Below are 22,218 nucleotides of genomic sequence, written 5' to 3' on the forward strand. Positions count from 1 at the left end.
TAGACGGTCAAGCTTAGGACAATAGGGATCTCGACCACATTTCAGGCCAAAGGCAAGACAAATGGAAGATGGGCAGAAAAAGAGGGGGAAGGACAATTGGTAGCAGGCGGGTTTGGCTGAGAAGATGAGGCTAGTTATAAAAAAAAGTCACGATGATTTTGGAGGCAGTATGAAGTCATCAAGCTTTGGGCGGGTTGAGGCCTGATTGGTTCCTGTATGCCCCAGGCCCGGACATAGATTACCGTATGGTATTGTCACAGTACTATTGGTGATTAGTCAGTCTGACTCGTCACGCAGTTTGGTCAATCATTACTGGTTCCGTCCAAGGATCTCATCCACATTTTCTGTGATTTTCCCCCACTTTGAAGTCTTGTCTTGGACTCAAGTATGGAGTACATGATAGACGACTGAATACATGATTCAAAGACACTCAGGACTGAGTGTCTCGAGCTTAGGTACCTATCTAGGTACTTAGTGTTGTATACACTCCATTACGTGAGTAGTTTCCCTATGGATCTTATAGTCCCGCACCATGTCTTAAATCTTGAGTACACTAACGGGAACTTTCTCAGTTGCCTGCACTTAACTGTCGCAGTACTCCGTATCAACATTCCTTTTTGTTCGGCAGCCAGCGGAGGCGTTCTGGGACCAATCGGCATGTGAACACTCGGGCTTCATAACCACGGACCGGCTTGATTCGTCGTCAGTTTACCCAGAATAATTAGTTAACTATCGACGTCACGGCAGGACGAACCGGGCGGATGCTGAGTTTAGTCAGGGAAGACAGACGAGTCCTTTTGTTGTCCGCTGTTGCTTGTTCCTGCTGGTTCGAGCCACTCTTCATAAGGCTGTTATTACCTTCTTGCCTTTTAACTTTTCCTTTTGCCTCCGGGCCTACCATGTTTCTTTTGTTATAAGACCAGGCCCATCCCTTCCTACCAAACCTTCCCCCATACCCCCCCCTTCGCCTCGTCTCGTCTCCTCTCGACTGCGTTTCGAGAAACGAGAGGTCATTGAATATTTCACGGAGAGCCTCTGTCTCTGTTGATAATGCGTTTGATTCCGTTTATCCCGTACCCACCCGCAAAGGATGGGTTTTGGGAACCTGTTACCTCGACCTTGAACTGGTGCGAAGAGGTGAGTGAGCAACTTTGCTTTTTCTGAGCCTCTTCTTCGGCACTTTTTTTCACCCCCGAATCTCAGAATTAACGGTTATTTCTCCACAGGACTACTATGCGACTAAATATGCCGCTGAGATCATCAATACTCTGACGAACCTCTTGTTTATGCTCCTCGGAGTCCAAGGCATCCTCAGCTGCCGACGTCACGGACATGATTCGATTTTCCAGATCGCTTATTATGGCTATCTCTTGGTCGGTACAGGCAGTTTTCTGTTCCACTCAACCCTTAAATGCAAGTAACCCCCTTGTTTCGCGGTGCAGCATGCGACCTTTCCACGTGTTTGGATTTGCTGACAGGCTCTTTTCCTGCACAGATCCTATGCAGCTTGTGGATGAACTGTCCATGATTTACACCACATGCTTGATGTGCTACGCCTCGTTTTCCTACTCGAAACCGACAGCCTATAGAATCTTTTTGGGTGCCTTCCTTGCCGGCTTGGCGATATTCATCACCCTCTACTACCACTACCTTCAAGATCCTCTGTTCCACCAGAATGCGTACGCACTTTTGACCACTGTTGTGGTTCTACGGAGTATGTATACTATGGAAGTGACACTTCGCCCGTCTTTGCGACACACCACAGAGGAAGACAGACTCGCACGCCAAAAGCAGGGTCTCCCTGTTCTTTCCAAGGAGCAACAGCAATACGAGAATGCCCGTGATCTAAAGAACCTGAACTTGATGTGGTTCATGGTTGCTTACGGACTGGGTATGTTTTTGGGGGGATTTGGTATTTGGAATCTTGACAATCACTTCTGTACCAAGATCCGCGGATGGCGCCGGGAAGTGGGTCTGCCTTGGGGTATCTTTCTTGAGGGCCATGGCTGGTGGTATGTTTTTGATTCCATATTCGAAAAGCCTCGGCTACGTACTAACTTTTGCTTATCAGGCATCTGATGACGGGAATTGGCGCGTATCTGTATATTGTTTGGGGTATTTGGCTGCGCCATTGCTTGAATAAGCGACAAGAGGAATATCATCTCTGGTGGCCGCATATCTGGAACATCCCCGAAGTTATTCGCACCTCATCTACAATGAATGGTTCCGCTAAGAAATCGAATTAAACTGGGACGCTTGCGTTCATTTTTCAATGATGCTTTTGAGAAGCAGAGAATTTTTTTTTTGGCGTTGTTCGTGTCCTGCATACTTCGCGTGTACGGTTTGTTTTGGGTGAATGAAAATTGCTCATAGACTCTTATTCCGATCTGGGATGGTCAGACTTTGATATCATTTATAGAACTGCAAGTTGAGAATGAAATACTATATAGATCTCTGTATATAAATTCCGTAATATAGCAACACGGGTCCAGCAAGCCAGAAGATCTATCCAGCCAGAGTGAACGCTTTCACCAAAAACACCATATGTCGGTTTATCCTCAAAATGATGTGACATGTTAGTCGAGAATAAAATTTATGTCGCTGCAACTATCAGAGCTTTGGTTTTGAGGGCTCCTTCTTCGGGCGCACAGGGACAGGAACGTGTTCCTTCCACCTGGAATCGATGGTCGCCTTCTCAACCTTGGATTTTTTACTCCACTGCTCGCGGAAAGCTGTTTCTTCCTCGCGCCACCGTTGCAATTCTGGCCCTAGCCATTTACCGGCTGCTCCAGCGCATTTAACTGGTGCTTCCTGGGCAAGGAGATGCCCGAACTCCGCGAACAAGACACCTTTCACACGGCCAGCAGCGACACCGCCACTACCGCCGAGGCCGGTACCCGTGTGTGCCAGTTTATCAGCAATCATGGTTGGGGAACATATGTCTGATTTCCCGCCAAAGATGTAGAGGACGCTAGGACGGAGGTGAGGGATCTGTGCGAATACGCGTGATGGCTCGGGCCGGTAGAACGGCCACGAACCTAGGTGGTCGGGGTCTAGGTCGGGATGGGTGACTTTATTTACGGGGACAGAGAATCCTGGCGGTCCATCGTAGTTTGGTCGGGAGAAGGTGAAGACCTCTTGGTGTAGGGTGGTTCGCAATGTAACTGGGCGGTCTCCGTCTTCCGGCTTTTGGGCAGATTCATTCAATGGATGGATCGCGGTGGGGAGATCGCGGAGACCATATTTTATCCAGCGATCTAGAACCCGGGAATCCCAGGTCTGGTAAAATGGGTTCTTCTTGAAGGCTTCCGCAGCTGCTTTTCGAGAGGGCCATCGATCGCGCCTGTAGGTGGAGAGTTGGGTGGTTTTGGCAAGGACTAATTCCTGCTTGCCAAGGCTTGTAGCATCTAGTTGCGTCGTTTGTCTTTGGATGACGGGGTCAAGTAGGATGAGGGAATGTATGAGACGCGGGTGCATCAAACAGAGTTGTACACTGTAGGGGACGGGGCGGTTAGCAATCTACTCGTTAGCGGTTGTGCAATGGGAAGAAACCAACAGATGTGCGCCGCCCATACTATGCCCAACCCCGACGATGGGGCGCGGCATCTCTTTGCGCTTCACATTGACAAGATGGAGGAGGTCGCGGGAATGGTCGAACCAGCTAGCTATTTGTGCATATTGTTAGTTGTAATTGCCGTTGGGGAGAAAAAAAAAAAGTAGACATGCATAGATGCGGGAGGCCCTTGCTACCCAGCCATCACTCACGATCATTTCCTAGAAGATCTTCATTGGTCACACTGCTCTGTCCCTGGTGCGCAACATCGGCCATCCAAATGCTCCGAATTCGGAACCCATTCGCTTTCGATCGAGCAAGAATTTCTTCCCAGAGGGGCTCGTAAAGTTCCTAGACAAATGTTATTAGACCTGGAATGCTAACTTCCGGAATTTTGGTCTTGGGGTATAGTCTCGCAACTCCAAGGCGCAAAATTTTAGAGGCAGAAATGGCGGGGTACCTTTGGAAAGCCATTCGCATGGGCTGCGAGAATAGTAACGTCTCCTGGACGAGGATTCGGGTTATCTAGCGGAATGTATTGCTTCACCACGAGATTCAGCACATCCTCTTGTTCATCGGCAGTGGCGCCAGGGTATTCTCGGATATGTTGACAGGGGACAACATGCTCAACAACGCGAAAGGGCATGATGCTTGCTAGATTTTAAGTGTTTTTCAAAGGGGATATCTAAACACTATGTCATCTCTAGACTGGAACCCCAGTATTTAAGAAAGAATGGGGAATTGACCCGCCTAGCTGGCAGATCGGTAGTACTTGTCGATCCCCAGTCGGTGAGCCGAGGCTCGCCCGGAAGACTTGTAATGCTCCGCATATTCTTTCGGGGTTGGTATTGAAAGGGCTCTTCACAAAGAAAACAATCCGGATTCATTATTTGTATGCTAATAAATGATATTGAACCAACGCGACACTCTGGACTCGCCATTTATCCAGTTGGGGAGGTTGTCTGCTTCGCACGTGACCTGGTGTCGTCCCGGCGCGTCTCCAAAGCGCGTCGCATAGCCGCCCGATGAAAGTTTGACGCGTGCAGCTAACCTAACTGCAAGACACAGAGATCCTCGACATCATACTGGGATTCTGTTCCCCAAGGGAATTCGAGACCTTTGCGTTTGAAGTGTTCCTGGCTTCGAAATTTCAACAACTCTTTTTCCTCCACTAATCCTGTCGTTGCGAGACAGGGTGCTTCTCCCGCGATGGAGCAGCAGGAAGAAAGCTTTCAGCTGTTCGATCAGTGCAGGATCTGTATAGTGTGCTCCAAAGATCTTAGTCCAGATACGGCGCATCAGGTATGTATGGGCAGCTATCCGTATTGGAATATTCAGGAGCTAGACAGGGTTTAACCGAAATATATGTACTTTCATAGCTTGCGTCTACGCTTGAAGAGAATGGCGCTGAGACAGTCATTTATGACCCCCCCGCCGACTTTCCGGATCTAGCAGAATTTACCCATGTTATGTCGAATACTATTGACTTTCCCGCATTTGACGCTGCGAACGATGCCTTGATCCCTGTTGTAAAGCCTCAGTGGATGCAGTCCTCACTGTCGAAGAGAAAGCTAGCAAACCCGCGACAATACAGCCCAGATCCCCGACTCTTCCTAAACGATGTGGTTGTTACCTGTGGTGATATTCCAGAGGGCGATAAGGATGCAATTCTTGGAGGGGTTCTGGCAAAGGGTGGCCTCTATAGTGCCAAAGTTACTCATTTGGTGACCCATTTAGTCGATTTGACTCTCGATTCTGCTAAGGCCCGACTTATTACGTCGAAAAAGGTCAACATAAAAATCGTTCTCCCTCATTGGTCAGCCTATTCTCTTTAGATTCTGTCTTTCTGGATGAAGTTGGTCTGACGTTTAGTATTGTAGGTTTGATGATTGCCTGAAACTGGGACGAAGAATTGATGAGCGCCCGTACATGCTCCCCGACCCAGAAATCCTTCGTACAGGCCTAGAGGGCCCGATTCGCTCAGCAGAAAATAGAGATATCATCGGAGCATCGACACCAGAGCCCACTACCTTGCCGACTCCCGTCACCTCGCCTACGAACTCTAAGCTGAATGTATTCCAAGGGAAGACAGTCATGCTTTCTCCGGATTTGGGGATTGGCTCACATCTCCTGGGGACTATTTCAGATCTCATCGAGGAAGGCGGAGGCAAGGTAACATCCGACGTTTCAAAAGCAGATATCTTGATTTGTCGCTATAGAGAGGGCTTTGCTTACCGCATGGCGTCGAGACTGCATAAGGATGTGGGGAATCTTTCATGGCTCTACCATTTGATCACATACAACGCCTGGACATCACCTTACCGTCGTCTGTTACATTACCCCGTTTCACGCACCGGGATACCCGGATTCCAGGGACTCAAAATAAGCTTGTCTAACTACGTTGGAGAAGCGCGAGCTTATTTGGAGAATCTGATCACAGCTACAGGCGCAGAATGTACAAAAACCTTGAGACAAGAAAATACGCATCTTGTGACGGCCCATGGCAATAGTGAGAAATGCTCTGCAGCAAGGGATTGGGGATTGCTCGTTGTCAACCATTTGTGGCTCGAGGAAAGCTACGCGAAGTGGAAATTACAACCCGTTACAGATCCACGCTATACTCATTTTCCAAAGAGAACAAACCTGAGCGAGGTTGTGGGTCAGACACGCCTGGATAGGTCTGCAGTTGAGAGTGTTTTCTTCGCCTCGGATGAGACACCGGCACCCCCCACAAGTCCGCGTAGGGCGATGCAAACCCGAGACCAGAATACTGTCGCTGGGAAGGGAAGAGGGTCCATGCAACCCCCGGCAAAGGTGGTGGATACTGACGAAAATGTGGCTTCGAACACGACGAATGCCACCCCAAAATCCGTGGGAAAATCGCGCAAGATATCTGAAAACAAAGGCTTACAAACACCTGCGCGTGCCCGCCTTACGTCCGACGGCCAAGAAAATGATACTCCCTCGTCAACTAGCAGCCGCAAATCAAAGGAGGCAGCAGCAGCTAAACTACAGGAAATTGCTCCAGACATTGCTCTATACGAGAAGGAGAAAAAGCGTGTGGGGGGTGTCATTTACGGTGGTCGAAAGAAGACGGATGAGGACCGAGTGGTCATAAATAACGCCAAAAAGCGAAGGTCCCTGGACGACCAGAATGAAACTGATGAAGAGGATCTCACCGAAGCAAAGAGGCAAAAAAAGTCACGGCCTCCCATTACTCTGCACCTTCTCATAACTGGCTTCCAAAGGTGGGTGGGAAATCTGAAGAAAGAGGACGCTGATAAGGTTGGTTACTCTATGGACTCTCTATCTAGAGGCGAAGACATTGCTAATGCTAAAACAGCGACAACTTCGAGACCTTGGAATTATGGTCGTCCAGGACGCGCGAAAATGCTCGCACCTCGCTGCACCGTGTATACTACGAACCCCCAAATTCGTTAATGCGCTTGCATACGGCCCGGTAATTCTCGACGTGGAATTTATCACACAGTGTCTGAAGAAGAACGAACTCGTAACTCCCAACGACTTCCTTCTGAGGGACGAGGCGGCAGAGAAACGATTTGGATTTTCGCTTGAAAAATCTAAAGAAAATGCCAAGAACAACAAAAACAAACTTCTGAATGGGTATCAAATATTCTGCGTCGAAACCATTCGTGGGGGATTCGATGCATTTAAATCAATTGTCGACGCAAATGGGGGGGACTGCTTCCTCTTTCGCACCCGTGTCTCATATCAAGCAAAGCGTGAAGAAAGCGACGATGATGGCGAGGAAGAGGAGGATCTAAGTCGGAAGGAGATATACCTTCTCAGCAGCGTCTCATCTGAACACCAGAAGCTATGGCCACGATTTCGCCAGGTGGCTCTTGAGATGGGTAAAACTCCGCGGATCGTCCGGGTGGACTGGCTTCTTGACATCGCCATGTCCCAAGAGCTGCGCATCGCTCAGGAATACGAACTCAATGAGGAAATGGCTGAGCAGTCGGAAGAGTAAACCGACCGACACCTTGGCATTTTCAAATGCACCATTCACGACACTTGTACATGGCCGTTTCGGATTGTCTTATCTGGAGTTATGTGTGTATATCCCCTTGTTTTCATAGACAAAAATAGTAGCGAGAGCTTGCGCCAATTTAATGACAGGCTCACTGAAGTGGGGGGCTTTCAGTTCTAGAAGAATTTGACTCCTTCTTGACCCTCACTGCCGAAAACTTGTGCCTTGCCTTGTTTAACGAGGACATTCAGAGATCTGAGCATCACGTCGACGTCCATGCCATGCCATTCTAGAACATTGTTAATATACATGGGAGCAAAAAGGCCTCCCCTACGGCCGGAGGGAGGAGCAATACACACCTTGTGAAGTTGTCGCCTCTCCTTCCAGTAACTCGTAAACTGTAAGAACGATATTCTTCTGACCTGTACTTTCGACCTGGAGAAAGGGTCAGTTTCACCGCTCGAACGGAGAAAAAGGAAAAGAAACAAAATGACATACCCAATCCACCATAATTCCCGCCCATTCTTCCGGCCTCTTCCACCATATCCATGCGGTGGATTTATTTGCACCGTCGATCCATTCAGCCCGTTTCCCTCCCCCGCCTTCTTCGCTACCTTTGGCCATCCAATCCAGCACGGTTCTTGCATCAGCCAGGTTGAGCTGTTTGTGAAGCTTAGAATTATAGAATAGAGGTGATGCGACAGCCTCAGCCAGCGAAAGCTTGAACATGCGGTGGTGACGGCACCAAGACTGGATCAGGTCAGACCATTGATTCATCTGGTTTTGTCGTGTGGTGCTGTTTGGTTGGAGAGAAAAGAAGGCGGGGAAGGTGTAAGCTCGTGGGTATTTGAATGGTGGTATTGATTCTAATGTGGTTGACATTTTGACAAGTATGAGAGATTGCTCCAAAGATGTGGTGAGGACAGGAGAGAAGAAAGGAGAGGTTGGTTGTCTTGTCTCGGTACCTGAAGGCTGAGTGAGGTTCGTTCGTAAAACGGATCTGATTAAATCATTTGATGCGGGGAAACTCCAGAACCTCCTCCGTCCCTTAAAAAAAAAAAAAAAAAAAAAAATTCCGCACTGATACATAATCCCAACCTCACCTCCGGGCCACCACACATTTGACACCGCTCAATTGCCTTGGTTCACCTTCACCACTACTCAATTTACTTAACGACCCAAATACTCGACTCATAATGGGCGCCGCAGCGAAACGCGCAAAGCGGGAGGAATTTCGCCAAAAGGTCGCCAAAGTCACTACAGAGTCGGGAGAAGGCTCCCCCGCCACAGTCCTCCAATTACCCCAAAAGAGATACTACCGGCAACGAGCTCATGCGAATCCCTTTTCAGATCATCTTTTAGATTAGTATGTGCAGGGTTCTTCTGTCCTTTGCCTGATTGATCCCCCCCCCCCCCGCCCTCCTTGCCACCCAGGTTCTTACTTCTGTAACAGTCCCCTCACCCCAGCGCATATGGACTGGAGTACACATTTCCCAGCTTTCGTAAACCCCGACTCTACTCAGAAAACCCTAAGTGGCTCTCGAAAACTTCTGAAGGATGTCGAGGTTGTGGATATCGGCTGTGGATTTGGCGGACTCCTCGTTGGCCTCGCACCAGTCCTTCCCGACACATTGATGGTTGGTACGTTATAAGACAACTTTACCCATCACAAGAAGAGTGAACAAAGGGTCTTTCTAACATCAGATATTTACCGGGGCGGGGGAAAAAAAAAAAGGCATGGAAATCCGCGCCCAAGTCGCCGAATACCTCACATCCCGCATCCACGCCCTGAGATTCCAACAAACCCACCTACAGCACTCCTCCACCACCACCACCACCACCACCACCACCTCCTCCTCCTCCTCTGATCCCAATCTAGAAAAACTGCCCCCCGTGCCCAGCGCAATTCCCACAACAGAAGAATCCGACACCGCGGCGGACTCTCCACCATCCGAGCAGGTTTCCACAGTCCCAGGCGGATACCAGAATATCTCTGCTCTCCGCGCAAACACCATGAAGTTCTTCCCGAACTTCTTCGCGCGCGGCCAACTCTCCAAGATCTTCATCTGCTTCCCGGACCCGCACTTCAAAACGCGCAAGCATAAGGCGCGTATCGTTTCGGAGTCGTTGAATGCCGAGTACGCTTATTCGCTGCGGCCCGGTGGTCTGCTGTATACGATCACCGATGTGGAGGAGTATCATTATTGGATCCTGAGGCATTTCAAGCAGGATGATGCGGAGGGTCCTCCGGGGGGAAGCGGGGATGCTACGGCTCCGGCGGCTTCCGGTACAGTTGAGAAGCTCCCCGGCGTAGAAGAGTTGTTTGAGCGGCTGACTGAGGAGGAGTTGCGGCTGGATGAGTGTGTGCGGGTTATGATGGATTCTACGGAGGAAGGCAAGAAGGTAACTAGGAACAAGGGGAACAAGTATGTGGCTGTTTTCCGACGCAAGGCAGACCCAGAATGGCCTCTTGATGATGATGATGATAATGGTTGTATCTAAATTATTTCCATATGTGCTGGTAGTTTCACAAGCTAGTAGCAGGCGGGTAGGTTCCTGAATAGCTTGCACAGAGGGGTTAAAAAGGCTTGCTCTTTTGGATATATTGTATTGATATAATATAATTCGCTTTGTACCTTGATCAGCCTACGATGACTCCAACATGAAAATATCCAGACAGTGACAGTTTACCGTATGCCGTAGACGCTCCTGCTTGCCAAATGCAGTGGAGATATGGTGCTAAAAATGCTGAAACAGAAAGATTCTCAAAACAACCGAGCCATGAAAATGAAAAAAAAACCGCGTAAAAATGCCCTATTCGAAATTGCGGGCCAATAAAATGAAATTGCCAATTTAACGCCCAACTGCTTATCATACTGCGTCAAGTCATTAGTTCTATGCTGCACCAAAAGGCTTTTTGGATGCAGTGTGATTAAGCTCGGGGAGACGACTTGAGTCGTATACCCTCGCATCTTTCACACACAGCCAGTTGAACAGGGCCTCCAATGATGCGGCCTTTGGCGGTTCTCTTGGGTTCACCTTCTCGGACGAAGTATCTGCCTTCCGGACCAAACCCGTCGCCGCACTCATGGCAGACAAAGCACTCATCATGCCATTTGCCACCAACAGCGGTGATAACAACGTCGTCGAGGACGTGCTTTTTACAACCCGAGCACTGAGGAGCAGTTCTGCGGGAGTGGCATTGCAAGCACCAAGCGAATCCATCCCGTTCCACAAAGGGTGTGTCTGGGCTAAAGGGCTGTTCATGAAAATTAGCAAAATAATGTACCTAATACAGATTGGAGGCGGGCAGGGGTCATACATCACCGCATTCGGCACAGAAGAAGTGGCCAACATGCCATTCGGCACCGCATGCCACGACCACCTCTCCTTCAATAGGAGTCTTGCAGCTTTTGCATCTTGGACTAAATAGTTCATGGAAGTCGAGATGGCAGTAGAACCTCAATGCATGGTCCTCTTCCTCCGTTGAAGGGTCTGCAAGTCGCACATTGCGTTTGGCGTCTGGTTCTTGGTAAAAAGCTACGCATTCTAGGGGCGTTTGACAGTGGTGACAAGTAAAACACTCTGGATGAAATCGTGTTCCAGCAGCAGTGACAATCTTCCCAGAGATTGGAAGAGAGCAAGCCTCACACTTTGCAGTTGGGACACCGGAGCGTGAGTAGGTAGACATCCAGCGATCTTGAGATGACGGTATGAATCTCCTGAAAGAAGAATTACACCGCGGGTTGCTATTGGGACTCGACAACGGCTTTGGGGTTCGCTTTGGAGCCCTAGAAGACAGCTCCATCTCCGCTATGGTGGGTTCCTTATCGTCTGGTAAATTGATAACAGGGATAGAGGGGGCCTCGGAGATTTCAATGGTAGGTGCAGGAGGGGTGGAACGAGACACCCGAGGATCCGGATCACTCCCCTGGACGTGCTCCCGCTTGGGAGGACCCTGAGCCTCCAAAGGTTTCCAGGTCGGATCAAAACTCACAATCGGCCGACCAGCGCGATCACTAACCGCACTTGGCATTGGTAGCTTCGAACTTCGATCCGATCTTTTTTTGCTGGTAGCCGCCCTGATGTCATCACTGCGAATTTCAAGGCCGTCTTTTAGGATCGGTTGGTCATCTCCTTGAGTTGCAGCCTTTGTTGGCTGGGAAGGTGACTCATTGGTCTTGTATTCGGGGTTCCTCGATTGAGTTGGTGGGTGTTTGTGAATCTCGAAGCGGGACAGTTTGTCAACAAAAGGAATACTGCTGAACCGACTCGGGAGAGGCCGAGATCCTTGAGGAAGAGCATTGCGAGGCTTCGTTTTGAGCGCCGATGAATCAGACCTTGAAAACCTGGAACGTTCATCGTCATCGTTGCGACTCAGATCACGAGGCTCCTCATAAATTTGATCATTAGGGTTCCTAAAGATGCCCTTAGGCGAGTCATTGTTGGCGCCCACCAGCCCTAGCCCATAGGCACTATTCGATCGCTCGCCCAAATTGCCCTCCTGTGGCAACGCAAAGTTGACCTTCAGGTTCTTCTTTGGTATTCCGCTCGTCTTGTGGCTCGGGATTTCATGATTCAAGGCTTCCGGGTCTATTGTGTCGAGACCACTCTTGCTGGCAGAATGGCCCTTCAGTGACAAGCGATGACTGTTTCGCCATGAGCTTCGAGCTTCCTGACGGCGATCCAGTACATGCTCTTGCTCCGCAGGGCCGTTGCGCACCTGGCTCATGTCTGGGTTACGATATGGTGCATATGGATTTTTCAACGGAACCCCAGGGTTTTGATGCATCCAGACCAGCTCTGTGGCCTCATCTTGCGCATCCTGATGCACCCGGATTTCGTCTTGGAGATCCATTTCTTGCAATGCATCCCGTAAGGACCTGGCTTCCTCTCTCTCTATCCGTCGTTGGTTGTTCTCGCGGTAGGTCGCCGTAGGGGAGGTTGTTGGCGGAATACCGGAATAAACTCGCGTTGGTGAAATATTTTTTCGAACCGGGACAACTCTGGGCTCTTGAACCAAGGGTCTGCCAGCGGAGGAGCCTTGGGAGCCTCGAAAGGAGGACATTGGTCGATGGGTGGAGAGGGAACTTGCAGCACGGGGATGTTCAACCTCCGTCGGCGTTGTATTTGAGGACATCCTCGGATGCCCGTACGTAGACATAGCAGATGTTGCTCGCGGTGGAAGGTCCTCACGAGGATTGGAGGTCGATTCTGCGTTCCGCGTCGGTAATGGTCGAGATCCACCAGGACGATTGGGTCGATTTGTCCGCAAGTCTTTCAGATAGCTTGCTGCATACGACTCAGACGCCATTAGTACGAGCAGATGCAAAAGAAGATGGGGCAATCAATAATGTCAAAGAGAAGGTCAAAATCAAGCTCAAGGAGTTACACCGTCAACATGGTCCAAGGGCCGCTGGAGAATGCCAAGATTGGACCAACAATGCAGACTCACCGATCTGATCGTTGGACATATATGAGGGGCCAGGAGGAGTGACCTTCCGTTGGGCTTGGGCGTCTTTAGCCCTACTATAGTGAAGTGGGGATCTGTGGAGCATCGCGAAAGGGCAATTAATCTCCTCTAGGACATGTCTCCAAGAGAACGCAGAAAAGAGGAAGAATGAAATGGGGATAATAAGACGGAGCTCCAGCAGGACTATGAGCTGTATGAAGTCGGTCAGTAATATGATACGTGCCGAGGGCCAATGAACGATAAGCAGGTGGCTGGGGGAAAAAAAACTTGATGGAATGGTGGGTTGGTGATCTCTGGAATTAGAGATAGCGTGCTTCTGAAGGAATGAAAAGTAAGTAAAGAATGGGAAGATTCAGTAGGGAATGTCTGGAAATTCCCCTATCTAGGTATGATGATGCTGATGATAAACATAGTTATAGCATTTCACTAGGTAATATCGCCAAACAGAGCAAAACAAAACAAATCAGGGGAGTGCAAACTGTGCAAACTGAACCCCTGTCGTGCAACGCGGGGCATGATGAGTCATCCTAGCCCTATGCCCTAATTTGCACTCCAAAATAGGCTTGGCTGCATGTGACTGGAGGTGGCACGTGGTAACATTCTGGATTCTCTCCGAAGACATCATCAGATCATCTTTCTATACGAATACTTCGTAACAAATCAGCCTCGGGCATTATTTTGAATCACCAATTGTCGACCAATCGTCAACCTTCTCCAAAGTCATCTTCGGTGGGAATGCGCTTCCCCCAGCCCCCATCCAGGGTAGTTACTACCCTCACTGTCCGCAATCTCCGCATCGTTTAGTCGGCGCCGGGTTCATCTTGACCATGGGTCCGATAGCCCAAAACTCCAAACCCACAAATTGGAGGATTTCAGGCCAGTAATAACTGTGCAGGAGTCGGATTGATCGCCGACCCTACCTAGGTGGGTGGTTAAGATGTCTTGGGGTAACTGGGTTAGTGCCGAGGGGGCCATGGGCCTTTTATCTCTCTTGTCCCCTACTGTTTTCTGCGCCCTTCCTACTAACTTCTCCGGACTTCAAATTCTCTCTGTTTCTCGGCCCTTGAAACACCTATTGATGTCTTTTTAGACCGGGTGGGGGTTGGTTCGGTTTTCGCTCTTGTTCGTGAACCCCTGAAGGCAGCTGGCTACTTTCCAATCTTGGATCACCTCGCGCTGGTGGGATTCGCTTGTTGTTAGCTCTATCTTCCTGATCTTTTTTCTTACCCTACCCTTTCAACTCCTAGGTACTGTAGTCCTTGCAAATGGCAGATAATACTCCAATCGACATAATTCGTTCCCGAAGCTATGATGACCCGGAATTTCAAGAGTCCTGTAGAGAAGGACCCCACCAAAATATAGACCATGAGAAAGATATAGGAATCCCGAGAGAAAAATCTGCAGAAGATGTACCCCCGGACGGTGGCTACGGTTGGGTCTGTATAGCCAGTGTTTTTTGGATCAACGCTCACACATGGGGGATCAATAGTGTTGGTGTCCCCGGCTATCAACATCAACACAGAAAGAAGCTTGCTGACTTATATGCCAGAGTTACGGCGTGTTTCTTTCTTACTACCTCTCCCATAATGTGTTTCCCAATACCTCCGCACTCGCGTATGCATTTACCGGTGGCTTGAGTATATCGTGTGCCCTGCTCATTGCTCCCTTGGCTACTTATCTCATCCACCTCCTTGGAACCCGTACGGTCTTGAACTTAGGGGTCTTCTTTGAGACACTGTCTCTCATTGGATCTTCGTTTGTCACGCAAAGATGGCAGATATTTCTAAGTCAAGGTGTGTGCTTCGGCTTCGGGATGGGATTCCTCTTCGTTGGCAGTGTTGGCATTACTCCTCAGTGGTTCCATCGTCGACGGAGCCTTGCCATGGGCATTAATGCTGCTGGATCTGGCTTGGGGGGGCTGATCTACTCTCTTGCAGTGGGTACGATGCTACCTCGGCTCGGATTGAGCTGGACCTTTCGAATATTGGGCATCATAGCCTGTGTGGTCAATCTAGTATGCGCAAACCTCCTTAGAGATCGCAACAAAGCTGTCGGAAGCCGATATAAGGCCTTTCATTTCCCTTTACTCAAGCGCCCCGAAGTCCTCCTCTTCCTTGGCTGGGGTATCTTCACGATGCTTGGCTATGTCGCTGTCCTCTTTAGTGTTGCCAACTTTGCGCTCTCCGTCGGCCTCTCGGCCCATCAGGGCAGTATCATCAGTGCCCTCCTTAACCTCGGTCAGGCTCTTGGACGGCCCTTTGTGGGTATGTTCAGCGATAAGCTCGGTCGGATCAACATCGCAACCTTCCTTACTTTCTTATGCGGCCTCTTCTGCCTCCTAATCTGGACCTTTGCCCACAGCATGGGCCTTGTCTCATTCTTTGCAGTCCTCGTCGGCACAGTTGCAGGTACTTACTGGGCTACGGTAACCCCCGTACTAGCCGAAATTATCGGACTCAGGGACTTGCCCAGCGGCCTGAGTATTACCTGGCTGCTCCTGGTTGCACCGACGACTGTTGCTGAACCGATCGCCCTCGTTCTCCGAGATAATAACTCCAAAGATAAAATCTATCTCCATGTCCAGATCTTCACGGGGCTCATGTATGTCGCCGCTTCGCTATGCTTGTGGTTAGTGCGAGGGTGGAAGGTAGGTGAGGATGCTAGACTTGAGCTAGAGAAATCATCCTTGGCCGTGAACAACAACAACAACAACAACAACAACAAAGAGATGTTTTCTCTCCAACAAGAAGGGGTTGCTCAGAGTATCCACAATGGTAAAAACAGGACTGCACGAGCCTCTACGCCCACCACGCCCTCCCTATGGAACCCGCCTACCCTGCTGCGCCGGATGGTGGCCATGAAACGGGTCTGAACCTGTCAACTTATACAATATAACTAATAAAAACTTTTCCTACGAAGAATATATTCATCCACCTTGGTGGGTATGTCACTGTATCCCGGTAACTACTGAGGATATTAGAACGTAGGTAGATAGGAACACGCAGGCTTCACGCTAGTATTGACTGCTTGTTGGTTGAATTAAAGCGTACGCGGTGAGAGATGATGATCATCCCAATCGAAAAATGTGTCAAGTTTACCCGTGGAGGTTGGCATTGCTCGGAATCTTTGGATGAGCTCTCCGTAGAGTTCTGTGAGGATAAGGAGAGTATCATATCATGGTTGGCTATCTTTTTGGGATGAGTGGGAAATCCCGCATAACAGAAACGAGACGAGAAAAGGGGGCTAGGAAGAAGAAGAAGAAGAAGAAGAAGAAGAAGAAGAAGAAGAAGAAGAAGAAGAAGAATATAGCGCAGAGGCTCAAAAAAGGTTGTACATAATCATACGCGTATGTATTCATTCATTCAAGATTATAAATAAATAAAGTACCTCTAGTTTTTGTTTTATGTCTCAGTTAATACAACTGTTAAGGATCAATATCCTGACCCTTCTCTTCCCTGCTCCACGTCCACTCTCTTCCTTCACGGAGCTGACATTCACCTTGACTCGCTGGAAAAGTTCAACGATGGCGGATCGATCTTTCTCGGATTGGCCCTTCTCGGAGACTTGCAGGGTGTACCCTTCACTGTCGAATTCGCTTTCGCGGCGTACGACTAGTTCCCGTCGTTCCTCGACAGAGCGCAGGGAAGAGTCACCTGGGAGGACAAAATCTTCCAGACGAACGACGCCTTCGATACCGAACCGGGGCACAAACACAACCACTCCGTTTTCAAAAACTCGCATAATATATCCATCTTCCTCGATACCGCCATCAACACCATCCGCGGCCAGCTTCTCTCCACGTGCTTTAAGGGCCTGTCCAACGTAATACTCGATGCTCGCCCGACCGGCATACTGGGCGTTTCGATGTCGGTAATTGATGTTTCGGCAAATATCCTCCAGACGATTCCGTGTCATAGAGCCTTCAATCGAGGCTCGACCATCTTCCCCTTCGTAGCCGATCGCAGCTGCAAGTTGTCGGTGAACTAACAGATCCGCATATCTTCTAATGGGGGAGGTGAAATGTGTGTAGATCGGGGAGGCCAGACCGTAGTGGCGGAACTCAGACTCGGCGTGAGCGCCAGCGGAGAAGTACTCTGCGGACGTCATGCATCGAGTGGCCAGAATACGGACTAGGGTATTAAAGAAAGGGTTTTCCGAGTCAACGCAACGATCGAGTGAGTCTGCAAGAGCTCCTGAACTCGAGACATCAAGGCGCATATCCCGCTTTTTGGAAAGTTGGTTGGTGAGCTCCTCGAAATTCTGCGGAGGGGGCGTAGCGTGTCTTCGTAGCATGGCAGTTTGGGGAAAGACGCTGTAAATTTTGGATGCCACAGTAATGTTGGCGTGAAGCATGAATTCTTCCACAAGACTGTTCGTTGCGAGCATGGCCTTCGTCTTGACATCAGCCAATGGATCTCCGACTTCATCATTGTCGGCTTCGATTCGGACTTCTGGAGAAGCGAGGTTCAAGGCACCAGCATCCATACGCTTCTGGCGTAAGATTTTTGATAAATGAAGCAAGGTGCGCATGCTCTGGGTCAGGTCGTCAGTCTTCGAAGGGTCATCAATCCGCATTTGTGCCTGTTCATAACTGAATGCTTCTCGTGATCGGATCACCGATTTCGTAAAATCAGCGGAAACAACCTCTGCATTCGGCGTCATCTCCCACAGAACCGAGAAGGCGTAGCGCTCCACGTATGGTTTGAGAGAACAGAGGTCAGTACCGAGGAGGTGTGGAAGCATGTCAATACGCTTGTCAACCAAGTAAACTGTCGTTCCGCGAACACTGGCTTCAAGGTCCATGGCATTATTCGGTTTCACGAAGTGAGATACGTCTGCAATGTGAACACCCACTTCAAAATTGCCATTGGGCAGCTGGCGTGCGTGCAGGGCATCATCAATATCTTGGCAGCCCGGAGGGTCAATACTGCAGATGAGGAGATCTCGAAGATCTCTCCGGCCATTCCAGCCACTGTCATCCTTGCTTTCTGGGACTCGCCAATCATGGCCTTGGGGAGGCAGGCAGTCCAGGACAACTTTGGGGAAGGGCTTGTATTGAACGTCGTACTCAAGTAACAGAGCTTCCGTTTCCGCCCCCTTTGTTTCTAATTCGCCCAGTGAACGGATGAAATGGCCAGTGGGGTATCGAGAATCACGATCCCACGCATCAATTGTGACCAAGATTCGTTGGCCTAACAAATCTGCAGCCTGGCGAGTTCGAACCCTAATCTTCGGTACCTTCTTGTCCATTGGCAAAACAAAGACATTTTGCTGGCGCCTACCAGAAGCAGTCTGGGAGCTTGTTGAACCGGAGTCAACAGTTCCAACATATTGCCGCCAGTTGCGTTTGATAACCCCAACAACCTTCGCGGTTGGCTGTGGACGTCCTTCAGAATTTTTCCCATGGGCTTTCTTAACTTCCTCCTGCAATGCCTTTCGCTCCCGCTCGGTTACTACAGCTTCGTTATCCCCGGCATCGGGGTTGTCGTTCTTAGTTATCGCTTCTTCCTCCACAATCTTGGTTGACGGGGACTTCCACTGGTCCTGGGGCAACACTTCAATAACGACAACATCTCCAGAGATAGCTCGGTTGCTGTTTTGACGACCCATGATAATGAGGGGCTTGTCGAACGCAGCAACGTTGACGGAGCCTTCTAGGTAGTTGTAAGGGGAGACATTGAAAACGCCTTGGTGTAAGTTTCCTGCCCTCAAACCTGTCATTAGCTTTGACATCGAATAGTACTCGGGATAGAAGAGCTCTCCACGAGCGCCCTTCGTTTCCCTTGCTTCTCGAGACTCGGTGATCATGTCGAGCAGTCTATCGGAATCTTCGAGGCCAGCAACATAGTCCGTGAGAGACAAGGCGGTTATATTTTCTTCCTTTGCTTTGCGCAGGTTTTCCTTGTCGTCTGTGATGACGACGATAGCTGGGATAGCCTTCTCTTTCTTGGTCTTCTTCGTAACGGCGCGCAGATGCTCCATGTACCATTTTGCGACGGTTCTCACAGCGCGGTCATTCCTGTCGTTGATTGATTCATCTGGGCCCCGCCTAACGTGCGTTTCGAGACGGAATTCGTTAAAGAACAAGTAGAAGCGCTTCTCATCGGTCTTAATCAAAGCGAGGAGACGGTTATAGAGAGGCAGTGACTGATTTTTCAGCTCTTCAAGGACGGTTTGGAGCACAATCACATCGTAAAATGCCCCCGTATGCTCAAAAAGATCCATGCCATTCAATAGCGCATTCGTATCAGGGATGAGATAGTGGCCACGAGGAAATTCAGTTGTGCCAGCGGGATGCTCCGAAAGAACGAAAGGCGCAACTAGGTATTTCATGTCAGCTCGGGACCCCAACAGACCCATGGAGGATGTTCTCACTGTTCCCATTTGCATCTGCTGGAGCGACGGACGGGCATATCGAACATAAACGAGAGGAGCAAGGAATATCCTGTCTTAGGTAGAGCTCTCGAACAATCTTTTGCACCTTCCCACTTTTTGTTGAGCGGACGAAGATTTTGCTGGTGACGTTTGCGGTCTGCGGATCTGACTTGAAATCTCGTCGAAGGCTCTTCATTTTTGCCTTGATAAAAAGACCCGACGTCTGCGGGTCAAACTTTTCTCCAGAGCAAAGTTGAGTCGTGGGGAGAAGTTGGTGCAGTTGGTGATGATCTCAGCGATTGTTCCGCATTCTTTTATCGGCGTCCACGCGCTGATCCGAATCGGGAAAGTCTCCCGATACCTTTGTGACCAGACCAACGACCGACTCACAGAGCGATCCTGTTACTTTACTGTTCCTAATTATCGCATAGTACGTTCCTTGGTCTTGAATTAACTATGGCTATTGCTGTATGTATACTTGGTCTATTAACGACATTACCATGGTACCCTCGCTAACCTCTCAAAAGGCAGTAGGACAACTATGTTCAACCGCCAGTATGGCGGGCAACTTGGCCCAATGTCGAATGCTGGTACAGAAAGCAGTTAAGGCTGGGGCAAAAGTTATTATCTTTCTCCGAATTTTCAGTATAAATCCTGTTATTTCTAACCTATCCAATCCTGCACCAGGCATTATTCCTTCCTGAAGCCGCAGACTATATCGGGTCTTCGCCAGCCGAGACTATATCACTAGTTCGCTCAGTGCAAGACAGTGAATTTGTTTTGGGTCTCCAAAAGGAAGCTCAAGAAGCTAATTTGCACATCAATGTTGGGATACATGAGCCGGCTCCCAATGGAAAGGTAAAAAATACACTTATTTGGATTGATGATAAAGGCGTTATTACACAGCGCTATCAGAAAATCCACCTATTCGATGTGGATATCAAAGGTGGCCCCGTCTTAAAAGAAAGCTCGTAAGTTAGCCTTCTCATCTATTTTCCCTGTTTTGGCTGCTGATCTTCGTCCGTACGAAGGAGCGTTGAGAAAGGGATGGAGATACTGCCGCCGTTTGATAGCCCAATTGGACGTGTTGGTCTATCAATCTGTTTTGATGTAAGTCAATCTAGTCATCAGTCCATCCTAATAAAAAGGAACAATGAATGTGCTCACCCAGATATACTGCAGCTACGGTTCCCGGAAATTGCTCTTGCTTTGAAACGCCAGAATGCTCAGATAATTACTTATCCGTCAGCATTTACAGTTCCGACAGGAATGGCACATTGGGAAACTCTGCTTCGAGCCAGAGCCATTGAGACGCAGTCCTATGTGATAGCCGCTGCTCAGGCAGGTCCACACAATGAGAAAAGGCGAAGTTATGGTCATTCGATGATTGTAAATCCCTGGGGAGAGGTTGTAGCTAAACTCGGTGATGAATACGAGGAACCACAGATCGCATATGCGGAGATCGATTTGGCCCTTTTGGAGAAGGTGAGAAGAGAAATGCCTTTACTTAGAAGGACAGATGTGTACCCCGAAGTATAAAACCTTATAAAGGGGGGGCGATCGAGTCAAGAGAGATGTAAGCATATTCTTTAGTTTTAAGATCATATATCTCAGCAATTCATATCCTACTTATTAGTTTTAGCAGTAATGACTATCCGCAGGCAAGAAACAATAAAGTCTATAAGCAATTGCCTTTTTTTTTCTTCCCTTTTTGTGGCTTTGATGTGCAAGCTTCCGGGAGGAATAATTCACAATGTAAGATAGCAGGTACATGCGGAGAAAAAGAAAAAATCGAAGAACACGAAACAAATAAACCCCATCTAAGTCCGAACCAGCACTTTCCTACTAAGACAGGTGCAACCACTCGGCCGAAATTGTTGTCTTTTCTGATCACTCTATGTACAGTGTACAAGGAAAATGGGACAGTAACAAAATCTACTTGCGCTGAGCTGTATCAGGGTCCTCTAGGATACCCTCAGCTTCCAGCCTCCGTCGGGCCTCCTCAAGGGCCCATGTTTGTATCCTTTAAAAAAACACGTCAGTTCAGTTCAATTAACTTGCTTCGAGAATGACAAAAGCATCATGACAAATAGGGAACAGCTAAACCGGGGGCACGTACGAGGTATCTGGCTTGAAGACATATGCAACTCCAGCAACGAGCAGACTACCAATGAATCCGTAATACCAAATGTTTTCCCAGCCTTCCTTGACGTACTTCTGGCCAGGCTTGACACCGAAAAGCCATCCAGTGGGAGGGTCGTAGTGATCGCCGTGGTCGGCGGCGCGGAGGTTGCTTCTGGTGGAAAAGCCCTGGATACTCTGGGGCCTAGGCAGGGTGCAGCGAGCGCGAAGGCACTGTGACAATGGGCGAGCAGACATTATGAATATGCGGATGTCTGTATGAATTCGAAAATCCCTGGTTTTTGACTAGATAAGAGGTCGAGAGAGGCGGTGGCGATTACAGACCCTTGTCGGCTAGAGTGACGCAAGTGCGGGAGGAATGAGGTATGGAGAATAAAGAGTCCTTTGACCAGAGGCGCCGATAAACTGTCCAATTGAGCGACTTCCGAATAGATTGCGTACGTTGACGTCGCAGGAGGTGAGTGAGTAGAGGGGTGACAGATGGCCGGTGGATGATGTTCAGCAGCCGCAAAAGGCCGATGGAGTTCGCGGTCTAGTCCAAATTTGGAAGGTCGCGGATGCCGCCTTTATGCCTGGGAATTCAGGCGAACATATATCTCCCATACCTCAGGTGTCGATAGGACTAAACGCGTGACGCGTTCCCAATCAAGAAATCACGACGCCAACCTATCACGCCCATCAAGG

General features: G+C 49.2%; 10 protein-coding genes across 10 annotated transcripts; 5 read left to right on the plus strand and 5 right to left on the minus strand.

Moving 5' to 3' along the window:
* The first annotated feature begins 567 nt into the window (after window positions 1-567).
* On the plus strand, window positions 568-2,435 carry P175DRAFT_0504270 (ceramidase). The gene is made up of 4 exons (XM_040897819.1): window positions 568-1,137; window positions 1,227-1,413; window positions 1,496-2,012; window positions 2,072-2,435. The coding sequence occupies exons 1-4, from the start codon at window positions 1,051-1,053 to the stop codon at window positions 2,244-2,246; spliced, it is 966 nt and encodes a 321-aa protein (XP_040749740.1). The 5' UTR covers window positions 568-1,050; the 3' UTR covers window positions 2,247-2,435.
* P175DRAFT_0485796 (putative toxin biosynthesis protein) lies at window positions 2,188-4,433 on the minus strand. The gene is made up of 4 exons (XM_040895608.1): window positions 4,014-4,433; window positions 3,766-3,904; window positions 3,557-3,665; window positions 2,188-3,493 (listed from the first exon to the last, which is right to left on the minus strand). Exons 1-4 carry the CDS (start codon window positions 4,197-4,199, stop codon window positions 2,611-2,613), a joined length of 1,317 nt encoding a protein of 438 aa, XP_040749741.1. The 5' UTR covers window positions 4,200-4,433; the 3' UTR covers window positions 2,188-2,610.
* A 329-nt stretch (window positions 4,434-4,762) lies between these two features.
* P175DRAFT_0535267 (BRCT domain-containing protein) lies at window positions 4,763-7,544 on the plus strand (the record flags this gene model as incomplete). Its single annotated transcript, XM_040900210.1, has 4 exons — window positions 4,763-4,855; window positions 4,933-5,369; window positions 5,434-6,838; window positions 6,897-7,544. 4 exons carry the CDS (start codon window positions 4,763-4,765, stop codon window positions 7,542-7,544), a joined length of 2,583 nt encoding a protein of 860 aa, XP_040749742.1.
* Window positions 7,545-7,720: 176 nt separating this feature from the next.
* P175DRAFT_0511773 (ESCRT-II subunit protein VPS25) lies at window positions 7,721-8,426 on the minus strand (the record flags this gene model as incomplete). Its single annotated transcript, XM_040898614.1, has 3 exons — window positions 7,721-7,833; window positions 7,904-7,979; window positions 8,043-8,426. The coding sequence occupies 3 exons, from the start codon at window positions 8,424-8,426 to the stop codon at window positions 7,721-7,723; spliced, it is 573 nt and encodes a 190-aa protein (XP_040749743.1).
* Window positions 8,427-8,647: 221 nt separating this feature from the next.
* Window positions 8,648-10,187, plus strand: trm8 (tRNA (guanine46-N7)-methyltransferase). Its single transcript, XM_040895609.1, has 3 exons — window positions 8,648-8,910; window positions 8,998-9,185; window positions 9,280-10,187. The coding sequence occupies exons 1-3, from the start codon at window positions 8,741-8,743 to the stop codon at window positions 10,044-10,046; spliced, it is 1,125 nt and encodes a 374-aa protein (XP_040749744.1). The 5' UTR covers window positions 8,648-8,740; the 3' UTR covers window positions 10,047-10,187.
* On the minus strand, window positions 10,139-13,419 carry P175DRAFT_0504274 (LIM domain protein). Its single transcript, XM_040897820.1, has 3 exons — window positions 13,000-13,419; window positions 10,867-12,836; window positions 10,139-10,803 (listed from the first exon to the last, which is right to left on the minus strand). The coding sequence occupies exons 1-3, from the start codon at window positions 13,100-13,102 to the stop codon at window positions 10,477-10,479; spliced, it is 2,400 nt and encodes a 799-aa protein (XP_040749745.1). The 5' UTR covers window positions 13,103-13,419; the 3' UTR covers window positions 10,139-10,476.
* An 863-nt stretch (window positions 13,420-14,282) lies between these two features.
* Window positions 14,283-15,889, plus strand: P175DRAFT_0535272 (MCT family MFS transporter; the record flags this gene model as incomplete). The annotated part of the gene is made up of 2 exons (XM_040900211.1): window positions 14,283-14,507; window positions 14,567-15,889. 2 exons carry the CDS (start codon window positions 14,283-14,285, stop codon window positions 15,887-15,889), a joined length of 1,548 nt encoding a protein of 515 aa, XP_040749746.1.
* A 471-nt stretch (window positions 15,890-16,360) lies between these two features.
* Window positions 16,361-19,663, minus strand: P175DRAFT_0560250 (exosome catalytic subunit DIS3). Its single transcript, XM_040900968.1, has 2 exons — window positions 19,393-19,663; window positions 16,361-19,337 (listed from the first exon to the last, which is right to left on the minus strand). Exons 1-2 carry the CDS (start codon window positions 19,586-19,588, stop codon window positions 16,426-16,428), a joined length of 3,108 nt encoding a protein of 1,035 aa, XP_040749747.1. The 5' UTR covers window positions 19,589-19,663; the 3' UTR covers window positions 16,361-16,425.
* A 107-nt stretch (window positions 19,664-19,770) lies between these two features.
* Window positions 19,771-21,203, plus strand: P175DRAFT_0366547 (carbon-nitrogen hydrolase family protein). The gene is made up of 5 exons (XM_040892928.1): window positions 19,771-19,860; window positions 19,920-20,012; window positions 20,080-20,363; window positions 20,424-20,502; window positions 20,575-21,203. The coding sequence occupies exons 1-5, from the start codon at window positions 19,849-19,851 to the stop codon at window positions 20,929-20,931; spliced, it is 825 nt and encodes a 274-aa protein (XP_040749748.1). The 5' UTR covers window positions 19,771-19,848; the 3' UTR covers window positions 20,932-21,203.
* Window positions 20,977-21,992, minus strand: P175DRAFT_0504277 (uncharacterized protein). The gene is made up of 2 exons (XM_040897821.1): window positions 21,512-21,992; window positions 20,977-21,415 (listed from the first exon to the last, which is right to left on the minus strand). The coding sequence occupies exons 1-2, from the start codon at window positions 21,769-21,771 to the stop codon at window positions 21,328-21,330; spliced, it is 348 nt and encodes a 115-aa protein (XP_040749749.1). The 5' UTR covers window positions 21,772-21,992; the 3' UTR covers window positions 20,977-21,327.
* Between the last annotated feature and the right edge of the window lie 226 nt (window positions 21,993-22,218).

The sequence above is a fragment of the Aspergillus ochraceoroseus genome, assembly GCF_002846915.1.
Source record: "Aspergillus ochraceoroseus IBT 24754 chromosome Unknown P175scaffold_8, whole genome shotgun sequence".
Lineage (NCBI taxonomy): Eukaryota > Fungi > Ascomycota > Eurotiomycetes > Eurotiales > Aspergillaceae > Aspergillus > Aspergillus ochraceoroseus.